The 13,394-nt window shown below is 38.1% G+C and overlaps 1 protein-coding gene across 13 annotated transcripts in view; it reads left to right on the forward strand.

The window, feature by feature from the left end:
- Nucleotides 1–13,394, forward strand: part of UTRN (utrophin) — a 486,188-nt gene that overhangs the window by 376,911 nt on the left and 95,883 nt on the right. For all 13 annotated transcript variants that reach the window (XM_087865550.1, XM_087865558.1, XM_087865561.1 and 10 more), the window contains one exon: nucleotides 1,600–1,729. In XM_087865550.1, coding sequence (XP_087721676.1) covers nucleotides 1,600–1,729 — 130 coding nt within the window. The remainder of the gene's footprint in view (nucleotides 1–1,599; nucleotides 1,730–13,394) is intronic.

Raw genomic sequence — 13,394 nt, forward strand, 5'->3', positions numbered from 1 at the left:
TCACAGTCTGGTTATATAGATGCTATCAATGTACCCAGGGATTTTAGAGAATGGTCCTTTTTTGCTGTTGTTCACTTTATCCTTTTAATTAAAATTTTTTGTCAAGATAATAATTGTAAATCATTTAAAAGTCAACTAATATTCACAGTGCTTATTGGAAAAACCAGTGTTCTGTCATTCATCTCCCCTCACCCTTCCCCACCAGTAATGTTCTCTTTTAAATTCATTACTGCTGGGGCACCTGGGCAGCTCAGTTGGTTCTAACTCTTGATTTGGGCTCAAGTCATGATCTCTGGGTCCTGGGATCAAGCCCCATGGGCTCCTGTTCAGCAGGGAGTCTGCTTGGGATTCTCCCCCGCCCTCGCCCCGCTCACTGACACACTCTCTCTCTCTCTCTCTCTCAAATAAATAAATAAATAAATAAAATATTTACAAAAAATAAAATAAAATTAATTACTGGTGTTTTTCTGGTGTTTAGTTCTGGTTTTCACAGAGATGATTATTCTGGTGTTTCTAGATTTTTTTTCTTTTATTTACTGTAGAAGATGAGGATTTAGCCTGCAAATACCCTGTCATCCCAACATAGTTATGCCAAATGCTATTTTAAAAAAATAGTTGTGTTCAGAAGCAAAAACTGTATTGATTCTAAAATGGTTCTAGAATACAGTATTTTAGAAAACAAAAACCAAAGTTTTCATAATGCATTATCAGGGAACTGCACTAAAAGGAAAATATTAGAGCCAGGAGGTGTTTATGTATATAATTTTAAGAGGATAACAATAATATTAGCAACAATTTTGATTTTGCTTCAGCATTCAAATGGCACAGGAAAAAATCTTCATTTCCTCTTACCTTGCAGTAGTCCGTGAGTGAGCTTTGTTTTTAAACTCTAGTCAATTAGAGTCTTAATCACCAAACATTTTATGGGAGCAGAGGTGAAAGTTTAACCCTACTTAAAAGAACAAAAGTACTAAAGGCAGACTGTTCTGAGAATCATCAATTTGCATGAAAAACCTCAAAAGGGAAAAATTGTAATTGCCTCAGCGTGAGAGGTGGAACGTATTTGAAGATAATTGGAGACTGTCTTTTATGTGTTCTCTTTGGTTTAGTTTTGATTTCATGTACTTTAATTTGTTTCCATCTTAGTTTTTTTCTTTAATATATTCTAAAGAATGTAAAACACTTCCGAGGATCTCATTACTACTTGTGAAATTGCCTGCTTCTGTACTATTGGATGTAATTTTTTTTGTCAGTCTTATAAGAAAAAGGTATCTTTGAACAGGCTATTCTATTTTAGCAATCTGACCGGAGTGATAACCCTAAAAGTACATTTTGTGTAAGCTCAAATATACTATAACAATTTCCCTTAGGTGGCTATTGTAAAGATTTTTGTTTTGCATCTTTAAGTCCTATCATCTTTTTGCTTTTATTCATGTTTCATCATTAATGTGTGTAAAATTTGTATTTTCACTTCGGACTTTGCTTAGATGGTTATTAGTCATTCCCTTGACAAGTATGGTCCGTAGTCTAATTGAAAATGTTTCATTACTTGGTGAACACAATAGGTTACAGATTCAACTTTTGCTTCTCTTTGCAAAGGCCCTGAGACGAGAGTTAAAGGAGAAAGAGTATTCTGTTCTGAATGCTATAGACCAAGCTCGAGTTTTCCTGGCTGATCAGCCAATTGAGGCCCCTGAAGAACCAAGAAGAAACCTACAATCAAAAACAGGTGAGATCGGTTTCTTTCGTACGTCATAAAAACACATACACATGTGAGGGGAACAAAAACCCGAACTCAAGTAGGAAATTTCCTTACAGTATTTCAAGATCAGATATTACAATTTTTCTTCTCAGTGTTAGTTTAATCAAATATGTCATTATTTAACAAATATCTAGATTTTTACATTAAAAATGAAATGACTGTATACATCAATATCCTTATTTTAAAGGGAAATTAACTGCAGACAAATAGATTTAGTAAAAGGCATACTATAAAAGTAATTTCTTTGAGAAACAAAAATTTATATTTCTTATATTCAAACAAATTGCATGATAAATGCAACTAGAGGAGTGGTATTTAGAATGCAATATATATAAATATATAAATAAAGATTTTTTAAGCTTCTGTTTTTTTTCAAATTACTTTTTAAAATAAGACACTAAAATAAAACACCTTTCTTTTACAAGCAGACAACAGAATTTATTTAATTTAAAATTAATCTATTCATGTACTATTTATGTACTTTGGCTGAAAATGGAAACAGTAACTACCTTCTTAGCAAATAACGGTAAATCACGCAATACATTTAAGAGATGAATTTGGGGCCAACATAGATCTTTATTATGATTTTTAACTGTTGGCAATAAAAGCATTCTGATGCATTTTTAAAAACAAACATGCCATTCAAAATATTTTTCATCGTTCATTTCACATAGTGAAGGCAGACCTGAAAGACTGCCTCATGCGGTGTCCGGCAGCATAATTCATAAGCATTTATTACTTGTAAGAAAAGTACAGTTGCAAAATGCTTTCTTTGTAGCTGAAACTGGAGCAGACATTGAGACAAGTAGCCATTTTCCTTCTCAGCCTTTGTCAGAGTAGCCCTGCTTCAACCTGAATAAATTTCCCATCAAGATCATGATGTTCTTAATCCTCTGAGCCTAGCTTTATATGTGTGTCTATACACACACACACACACACACACACAGCTTACTTACTATCTTTCCTAGCGTTCATTTTTATTTTCTGCGGGTAGCATCCTTCTCTTTCTAGTCAGCCTACTGGCGACTTAAGTCATTGCTGGGTCTCTGCCTTTCAACAAACCCCACGGTCTGCAAATCACTCGTAATTGATATTTCTGGCTTTGAAGAAGTATTCCGTCTGAGGATTCTGTTATATCTGTATTACACACACACATACACACACACACACAGATGCACACAGCGTACACACGTACACGTAATAGGTGCTTACTGCACAGTTGCTGAATGAATGTGTGCGTGAGCTGAGCACCTGTGGGGATGCTTGGGCAGTGAGCAGGTTCAGGGAACAGGAAGACCACACTGGGACAGCATCATCACAGCAGCAGGGAGGAGCGGAGCAGCAGTGTGCCTGGGCAGGAGGCGGGAATGAGGGGCTTGTACGTGCTGTCTGGTCCAGATTGCCTAGGACCTGGAAAGTCCGAAAGAACATTTCAACTCAATACAACAAGAAAGAAGGCGCTGTTACAATTGTTGTTAAGCTTGGAAGTAAAATAAGTTCGCTCATCTCACCTTATCCAACGTAAAGTCCACCTTAAATCAGCGTTTCTTGTCTCCTTGCTTCCCCAGTACTTTCCAGAGAGTAGAGGCAACATTTTTATAATAAGCTACTTTGTAGCAGCAAAAAAGTGTTATTATATCACTAAAGCTTTGCTTTGCTATAAATTTGCCTTCTTGGTGATTAGTCAATTTAAGGGGTTCCATAATATTGCTTTTTTGAGTTCTTATCTTGCTGTTACATTTGGTATATTTCTAAGCCCCATTTCAAATACCATATCGGGGGGCAAGAAAAAAAGTCATCAATTTAACTTGATGATTTTCTTGGTTTTTGGTTTTTTATGATTAGCAATTTTTATACTTTCCTCCTTTCCTGATATTGCTTTCTGCAATGCTGGTTGATTTTACCTGCTGGTAAAAGTAAATGAAAGAAAATTATCCATAATAGCTTTTATACTTTTGTTGTTTACCATGCATTATGGAGCTGCTATCAGAAATAGAGCATTTGAACATTAGTTGTCCTTTGTGATGCTACTTGAAGTACTCACTGTTGGAGGGATAGAGCAGGGACAAATGATATAATGATTTTTTATTCCATTTAATAAGCAGTTATTTATTGGGTATGCTCTGTGTACTGTGCATAGGGGCACACAGTGGATCCATATCTTTACTTTTAAGTAACTATTTCAGAAAGTACTTCTCTGCACAACTTTTCGAAATACCCTTTATCTTCCAGCTCTTTTGTTTCCATTTTTTTCTATTATCGATTATCTTATAGTGTGTTTGGGGGGGAGGTGGCAATCTGTGGCATTTTACTTTATTGCTGAGTATTACAGGTATGAATTGCTCTCAGGAATCTGTTAATTGAGAAATGCTATTAAAAACAAGCAAATTAATTATTTCAGCCAAATGATAAGTTGCTGACAAAGAATCTCATCAGGTATGCTCTACTAGATATTTCCCCTTTCCCCCCCAGTTTTAGTGAGGCATAATTGACGTATAACATTATAGAAGGTTAAGGAATACAACATAGTGATTTGATGTATATATAGCTTGTAAACTAATTACCACAATAAGTCTAGTTAAATTCGTCACCGCACACAGTTACAGATTCTATTTCTTTGTGATGAGAACTTTTAAGATCTAGTCCCTTACCATCTTTCAAGTATGTATATTTTAAATATTTGAAAATCATTACTAATATTGCTGCCTTACTTTAAGCTCTTGCCATTTTTTTGTTAGGACTATTGTAAGTTCTTTCTTCTTTGGTATCTCGGCATCAACATAGAAACTACAGTGATAAATCTGACACTCAGAACTGGCATTTGCTCCCCTGGTTTAAAAACCACCAGTAGCCCCTGGACAGGCATCTGAACTCCTTCCCCTGGCACACAAGGCTGCACAGGGATTTGGCCTCAGTTTTCCTGGGTGGTGGCATCTCATCTCTCTCTCTGCCCCAAACTGATGTCCATTTGACACCCAGCTGCTAGTGACGTTCTGCGGTTAATGGTCTTCCTTCCCTTTAGCCTGTTGCCTCCTATCCTGGTTTTTTCTGCCTGGGGGTCTATCTTACCTGGTTTCCGATTCCTTCCTTATTTGCCCACCCAGCCCCTGCTCATCCTGTCCCAGTCGGCGAGGGCTCACTGTCTTCCTGGCTGCCTTCCTCTCTCAGCTGTCCTCCTCTCTCAGCTGTCCTCTGTGCTTCCCTGCCATCTCTCTATGTTACCAAGATCTGTGTCCAGAGCTCAGCCCTTCCCTTCCTTAGTGATCTTTCTCACTTATTGAGAAGCTGACAGAGTGTGAAAAATTATCTGAGCAGCCAAAATTATACAGTGAAGATCCTACTCTTACTCATGGAAAAGCTGCTCTCTCAGAGGTATTAACTCTTACTTTAGACACTGTTGTAACTAGTTTAACTTGTTTCCCAGTGAATGGTGGGTATGTGGCAAAACAGAAATGACAGGACAGGGGAAAAGAGTGACAGGGAGCAATGGCTGCTGGCAGTCTGACCGTAAGGAGGAGAAAGAAATTCTAGAAAGGTTATACGAGACTTCTAAAATAAAAAAAACAGAGTAGCCTTTGGGGCTTTTTACAATTAAAAAAAAAAAAAACTGAAGCTATGAATTATGGTTTGTTTATTTTTGAAGACAGAATATAAATCAGTTAAAAGAAGGCATAGGAATTTATACTACGTTTTAGTATATTTCATTTTAAAATGGCAACCATAAAAATCTAGGGCTAAATAGGTAAAGTGTAGCTGTCTGGAACACTAACTCCTCAGAATTACTCATTCCACCTATAAATGGTTCTTAAGTAAATATAATTTTTAATTAAACTGAAATCATCTGAATAATTATATTTTACAGAGTTCACAACTTTGTCAGTAGCCCCCTTATCTTGTTGAAGCCATATGGAACTGTTTAATTTGATTTAATCTGTATCATGTCACTATATTAATTTTCTTTTTAACACAATTGAATTGTTTTTCATTTGATTTTAATCACCTGGTTTGTATCTATGAAGAGGTAGAATGATAGAGCAGTAAATCTTTCATCATCCTTTTTATTGTTCATTGTACTTCTTTTTTAATAATAATTTTTATTATATTTTGTTAGTCACCATACAGTACATCCCTAGTTTTTGATGTAAAGTTCCATGATTCATTACTTGCATATAACACCCAGTGCACCATGCAATATGTGCCCTCCTTAATACCCATCATCGCCCTATCCCAATCCCCCACCCCCCTCCCCTCTGAAGCCCTCAGTTTGTTTCCCAGAGTCCATAGTCTCTTATAGTTCATTCCCCCTTCTGTTTACCCCCCCTTTCTTCTTCCCTTTCTTCTCCTACCGATCTTCCTACTTCTTATGTTCCATAAATGAGTGAAACCATATGATAATTGTCTTTCTCTGCTTGACTTATTTGCTTAGCATTATCTCCTCCAGTCCCGTCCATGTTGCAGCAAATGTTGAGAAATCATTCTTTTTGATGGCTGAGTAATATTCCATTGTATATATGGACCACAACTTCTTAATCCAGTCATCTCTTGAAGGGCATCTCGGCTCCTTCCATGATTTAGCTATTGTGGACAATGCTGCTATGAACATTGGGGTGCATATGGCCCTTCTCTTCACTACGTCTGTATCTTTGGGGTAAATACCCAGTAGTGCAATTGCTGGATCATAGGGTAGCTCAATTTTTAACTTTTTAAGGGACCTCCACACTGTTCTCCAAAGTGGCTGTACCAACTTGCATTCCCACCAACAACGTGTGAGGGATCCCCTTTCTCCACATCCTCTCCAACATTTGTTGTTTCTTGCCTTGTCAATTTTTGCCATTCTAACTGGTGTAAGGTGGTATCTCAATTTGGTTTTGATTTGAATTTCCCTGATGGCTAATGATTTTGAACATTTTTTCATGTGTCTGTTAGCCATTTGTATGTCTTCATTGGAAAAGTGTCTGTTCATATCTTCTGCCCATTTTTTGATTTGAGTATTTGTTTCATGTGTATTCAGTTTGAGATATTCTTTGTAGATCTTGGATACCAGTCTTTTATCTGTGGTGTCGTTTGTAAATATCTTCTCCCATTCCATGGGCTGCCTCTTAGTTTTTCTGACTGTTTCCTTGGCTGTGCAGAAGCTTTTTATCTTGATGAAGTCCCACAAGTTCATTTTATCTTTTGTTTCTCTTGCCTTTGGAGATGTGTCATGAAAAAAGTTGCTGTGGCCGATGTCAAAGAGGTTGCTGCCTATGTTCTCCTCTAGGATTTTGATGGATTCCTGTCTCACATCAAGGTCTTTCATCCATTTGGAGTTTATCTTTGTGTATGGTGTGAGAGAGTGGTCAAGTTTCATTCTTTTGCATGTAGCTGTCCAATTTTCCCAGCACCATTTATTGAAGAGACTGTCTTTTTTCCACTGGATGTATTTTCCTGCTTTGTCAAAGATTATTTGCCCAGAGAGCCGAAGGTCCATTTCTGGGTTCTCTATTTTGTTCCATTGGTCTATGTCTGTTTTTGTGCCAGTACCATGCTGTCTTTGTGATCACAGCTTTGTAGTACAGCTCGAAATCTGGCATTGTGATGCCCCCAGCTTTATTTTTCCTTTTCAACAGTTCCTTGGCGATTCGGGGCCTTTTCTGTTTCCATACAAATTTAAGGATTATTTGTTCCAGTTCTTTGAAAAATGTCCTCGGTATTTTCATCGGGATAGCATTGAAAGTGTAGATTTCTCTGGGTAGCATGGACATTTTAACTATGTTAATTCTTCCGATCCATGAGTATGGAATATTTTTCCATCTTTTTGTGTCTTCTTCAATGTCTTTCAAGAGTGATTTGTAGTTTCTAGAATATAGTTCCTTTACGTCTCTGGTTAAGTTAATTCCTAGATAACGTATGCTTTTTTGGTGCTATTGTAAATGGAATGGATTCCCTAATTTCTGTTTCTTCAGTCTCATTATTCGTGTATAGAAATGCAACTGATTTCTGGGCATTGATTTTGTATCCCGCCACATTACTGAATTGCTCTATAAGTTCTAGTAGTTTGGGGCTGGAGTCTTTTGGGTTTTCCATATACAGTATCATTTCATCTACGAAGAGAGACAGTTTGACTTCTTCTTTGCCAGTTTGGATACCTTTTATCCCTTTTTGTTATCTGATTGCTGTTGCAAGGACTTCTAGTACTATGTTGAATAATAATGGCGAGAGTGGGCATCCTTATCGTGTTCCTGATCTTAAGGGAAAGGCTTCCAGCTTTTCCCCATTGAGGATGATATTTGCTGTAGGCTTTTCATAGATGGTTTTTATGAAATTGAGGAATGTACCCTCTATCCCTACACTCTGAAGGGTTTTAATCAGGAAAGGATGCTGTATTTTGTGAAATGCTTTTTCTGCATCAATTGAGAGGATCATGTGGTTCTTGAGTCTTTTCTTCTTGATATGATCTATCACACTGATTGATTTGCAAATGTTGAACCACACTTGCATCCCAGGTATGAATCCCACTTGGTCTTGATGGATAATCCTTTTAATGTATTGTTGGATCCTATTAGCCAGGATCTTGTTGAGAATTTTGGCGTCCATATTCATCAGGGACATCGGTCTGTAATTCTCCTTTTGGATGGGGTCTTTGCCTGGTTTGGGGATCCAGGTAATACTGGCCTCATCGAATGAGTTTGGTAGGTTTCCTTCTATTTCCATTTTTGAAACAGCTTCAGGAGAATAGGTATTACTTCTTCTTTGAATGTTTGGTAGAATTCGCTGGAGAATTCGTCAGGCCCTGGACTATTGTTTTTTGGGAGGTGTTTGATCACTGCTTCAATCTCTTCATAATTAATCGGTTGTTTAAAAAATCAATTTTTTCCTGTTTCAGTCTTGGTAGTTTATAGGTTTCCAAGAGGGCATCCATTTCTTCCAGGTTGTTTAATTTATTGGCATAAAGCTGTTTATAAAAGTTTCTAATGATCCTTCCTATTTCATTGGTGTTGGTTGTGATCTCTCCCCTTTCATTCATAATTTTATTAATTTGGATCCTTTCTCTATTCTTTTGAATAAGTCTTGCCAGTGGCTTATCGATCTTATTTATTCTTTCAAAGAACCAGCTTCTAGTTCTGTTGATCTGCTCTGTTGTGCTCCTGGTTTCTAATTCATTGATCTCTGCTCTAATCTTGATCAACTGCTTTCTTGTGCATGGGTTAGGCCTGTTCTTCTGTTCCATCTGAAGCTTCTTGTTCATTATACTTCTAAAACCACTCTCATATTTTCCTAACTATCCCAATGAGTCAGGCAGATAAAACAGTATGCCTTTTTCTTTCCCTCCCTCCCCCTTTCCTTCCTTCCTTCCTAACTTCCTAACTTCCTTCCTCCTTCCTTCCCTCTTTCCTTTCCTCCCACCCTTCCTTCCTTCTTTCCCTTCCTCCCTCTCTTCCTTCTCTCTTACCCTTCCTTCCTTCCTTCCTTCCTTCCTTCCTTCCTTCCCACGCTTCCTTCCTTCTTTCCTTTCCTTCCTCCCTCCCTTCCTTCCATCCATCCATCCGTCCCTCCCTTCCTCCCTCCCTTCCATCCCTCCCTTCCATCTTTCCCTTCCATCCTTCCTTCCCTTACATCCTTCCTTCCCTTCCATCCTTCCCTTCCATCCTTCCTTCCCTTCCATCCTTCCCTCCCACCCTTCCTTCCCTCTTTCGTTCCCTTCCTACGTCCCTCACACCCTTCCTCCCTTCTTTCCTTTCCTTCCTCCCTTCCTCCCTTCCTCCCTTCCTTCCTTCCTTCCTTCCTTCCTTCCTTCCTTCCTTCCTTTTCAGTAAAAACACAAAGGTCAAGAAAATACTGTGATGCTGAACAAGGTCATCAGCTAATGTAGCATAGGTCAGGAACAGAGCTCCCAAAGCTTCTATATTAGTGACCTTTCCTAACCCACAGTGTTTTGACTGGCTTTCACCACATCTCTTCCTTTTTATCTCCTCTCTCTCTGCTTATTGGCCACTGACTTGGCTCCTTCTCCACTTTCAGTGTCTAGAGTCTCTTAACCCTGCACAGCTGTTTCTTGGCTTCTCCTTTATTCTCCCAACCTCCCTTTACCCCTTAGTGTTCTCAGTCCTAGCTTCCAGTTCCTTTTGGAAACCACATGGCTGCAGAGGGAAGGTGGATGTGCGAACGTCGGCCAACTCAGCCGCAGTCAGGCTTAGTCCGCTTCGGACCCCAAACCCCTCGAGATAATCAGGGAGTACAAGAGCCTTCTCACTTATTTGTCACCTGCAGTTCAGGTTAAAGGTCGGATTTGCACGGGGGAGTTCGAGCTGTTGCATTGACATCTCTCTCTCCACATCGCATAGAGATGGTGGCACACACTCATACACATGCGTATCTATTTTATGATGTGTGGTTATGGTATCAATTGCTAAGTAAAACTGCTAACACTTTTATAGGATAGTTCACCTCTAAAAATGTTTAGAAAGTTGTACAGTTTATTGTATATGTACGTGTAGAAAAGCTCTTTTCCTCTTCTCAGCTTTTTCATTTTTAAGATAAAAAAGACTGCATTATTTTATTCATCAATTTCCCCATGAGTCTTCTTTAAAAATTATTCCAGTGAAGGCGTTACTGTTGCTGCAACTATTATTTTATTCTAGACTGTCTGAACATTATTTCTTTTTCAGCCTGGTATACTTGATTAGTTGATTTTGTTTTATTTAAATGATAGTTCTGGAAAAAAAGACATCTATTAGTTTATTGTATTCTTCCTCTACTTTATATATGTGTGTGTGTACTTTATATAGTTATGTATGACTGTGCTTGTGATTAATGGTTAATCATTTTTTCAGATACAAAAGTATTATGGATTCATATTTTTCCTCTTTGGTCTTTGACAGCTGGCTATTTATATTTACTAGTAGGCAATATTTTAACTCACGGTATACTGTTTTCTTTTAATTATTAAATGTTTCATAATATTTTAGAAAGACGGTTATTAGGAGCATTTTTCTCCTATGTGAAATCTTATATATGATGCAACATAGAAGTAATAAATGACATTTTTCAGTCCACTTTGTCAGTCCGTTTTATGCCAATATTAGCAAACTTGTGCAAATAAAGTTTCATGATCATTAAATGAGTGAAAATGTGAAATTATCATATAGTTTAGTAGAAGTTACTTTTATACTGATTCTTAGTATAACTTAAGTTTACAGAAAAAGATGGCAGTAATTATTTCCCTGCGTCTCATAAAATGAGACCAAATTACACATTATAGCCTAAGTAATTAGGCTAGTAAAACTGATGGGTGTTTTTTCCCAGGGCATTTTTGTTTTCCTAATAACAGCTTTATTAATTAGAACCCTAATCATAGTAAATGGCAGACACCCAACTTCCATAAATAAAGGCACAAGGGGAAATGTATTAGCCCCCATAGCCAAATTATAGTAGGGGCAACGTCACAGCCGGCCACATGGACTGGAATGCCACCCAGAAGCCCTTTCTCTTTGTCTTCCTTTCTGTCTCTCTCTACAGGTTTTTATTTTCTTCGCTGTCCTATAACCATCTACCTCATGACCTCCTACCAGGGAGGGACAGCCCTTCCTTAGAGCCGGCCCATTACAGGAAAGGGCTCTGGTGGACTCAGCTTGAGTAACGTGGAGCTCAGGGTCTACCGGGATTTGCATGGCCATGCTATAGACATCATGTTAGATGGTGGAAGAATTAATGCCCAAGGAGGAGGGGAGAGAAATGTTAGTAGACATACACGTTCACAAGGCAACCTTGATCAGGCACTTACAGTGTGCCAGGCACCTCACAGGCCTTGTTTCCTTTAATCCTCGTAACAGCTCATTGAGGTGTGAATACTGTTACTGCCCATTTGACAGATGAGGAAACAAAGGCTTAGAGAGGTGTGGGAACACACTGTCACTTGTGACAGAGCCGAGGCGCCATGTCGGCCTTCGCTGCTAAACTTGGTGCTCTTCACCACCATGGCGTACCCTCTTCGTTACCCCCGTAATCCTAAGTGCTTCCAGCTAGTTAGTTGAAGTAATTTTCTATATTCTTCTACTTTAAAGAAATTTGATACAATAATTAAATACATCTTATAACTCTTTACTTTTCCCTTTACTGTTGCTTTTTCTTTTCTTTTCTTTTTAACGATTTTATTTATTTATTTGACAGAGAGAGAGAGAGCGAGCACAAGCAGGGAGAGAGAGGCAGAGGGAGAAGCAGACTCCCTGCTGAGCAAGGAACCCAACACAGGGCTCTATCCCAGGACCCTGGCATCATGACCAGAGCTGAAGGCACACGCTTAACCAACAGAGCCACCCAGGCGCCCCTACTGTTGCTTTTTCTTTACTGAAATATCAGGCTGCTTAATAGAATGGCATCCCAGTTCACCGGTTTTCCTAGCATCAAGGGAGAAAGTGGTTAGGCAACATCAGACTTTGTCTTTTTAATTTTCATATAAAAACCTAAGGATAAATAATGGCTTTCAGGCTTGTAGACCAAGACAATAATTTAATTAGCTTCTCAAGTCCAAATTAGATTAGTAATCTTGTAATGCATGAAAAAGCACAGAAAAATATAATGTTGCTTTCTTTTTTAGTGTTCTTAACTACAGAGCAGCAATGCGATCCTTCCCCAATTAAAGTTCTATAATGTACGTATGGATGTAATGAGTCCAGTGTTCAGCTTTCCTAAAATAGACGAGTTGGCTGACTAAGCCCACTGATTGGGTAAAAATTTCAAAAACTTTTTTGCATGGTAATGAATGCCATAGTGATGAAATCCAATTTAAATGAACAAATCAATATTCTTGATGGAGAATTATAGAATAACAAAGGTTAGTTTGATGGGCACAACATTTTAAATTAATTGTTCACCATCTGCTATGTTCTCTAATCACTATTGCAACCATCCATAAATTACATTTGCCTCATAAAAAAAGATGGCAGTATTTTACATGTATTTATTTTATTGTAATCAACATCTGGGCTGTTACTTTTTTAAACATAAAGAATAGAAGGATACTAAACTCTTTCAATGGGGTGGTGTACTTATCTTGTTGTTTTTGGTGTTCCTCTTGAAAGCTGGAATCTTCAAGAGTGAGTGAGTTAGAGGGTTTGCCGTTTTTTTAAAAAGTTTCATGCCAGCAAAGGCATAAAATCTTCTCTTTAGTTAAACTCCTCTCTAATTATGGCAGTACATAAACATAAGACGTACCTAACTTCTTTTGTAGGAATGGCTAAGTATTCTAGATACTGAGGATACAATAGTGAAGGAAACACATCCTTCCCATCCTGAAGTTTACATTCCCAGCTTCCCTTCTTTCTTCCCAGTACCATCCCCCAGCCCCAGGGACATGTCTGCTGCTGTCCAGCATTCATAAACGACTTGAATAAATTACAAAACAGCCATTAGTATGAGGAAATTCAGGGAATATTCAGTTACAGAAAATTGAAAGCTGGATCTCAGGTTGCTTAGTGAGGTCTGTTCCAGAACATCTCTCCTGCTCCTTTCTTTGAAAGTTCATTTTCTTAATGATCAGTCCCTTACTTCTTCCTCAGCTCAATGCTGGGTTTATTTACTTTGGCCACTTTACAGGAAGAGTAAAACTTCAAAGTGTCCAGACTTTGGTTCTACCTCCATTAACTTCTGATGA

Source organism: Ursus americanus, chromosome 11 (assembly GCF_024610735.1).
Source record: "Ursus americanus isolate L20-20 chromosome 11, mUrsAme1.1.p, whole genome shotgun sequence".
Lineage (NCBI taxonomy): Eukaryota > Metazoa > Chordata > Mammalia > Carnivora > Ursidae > Ursus > Ursus americanus.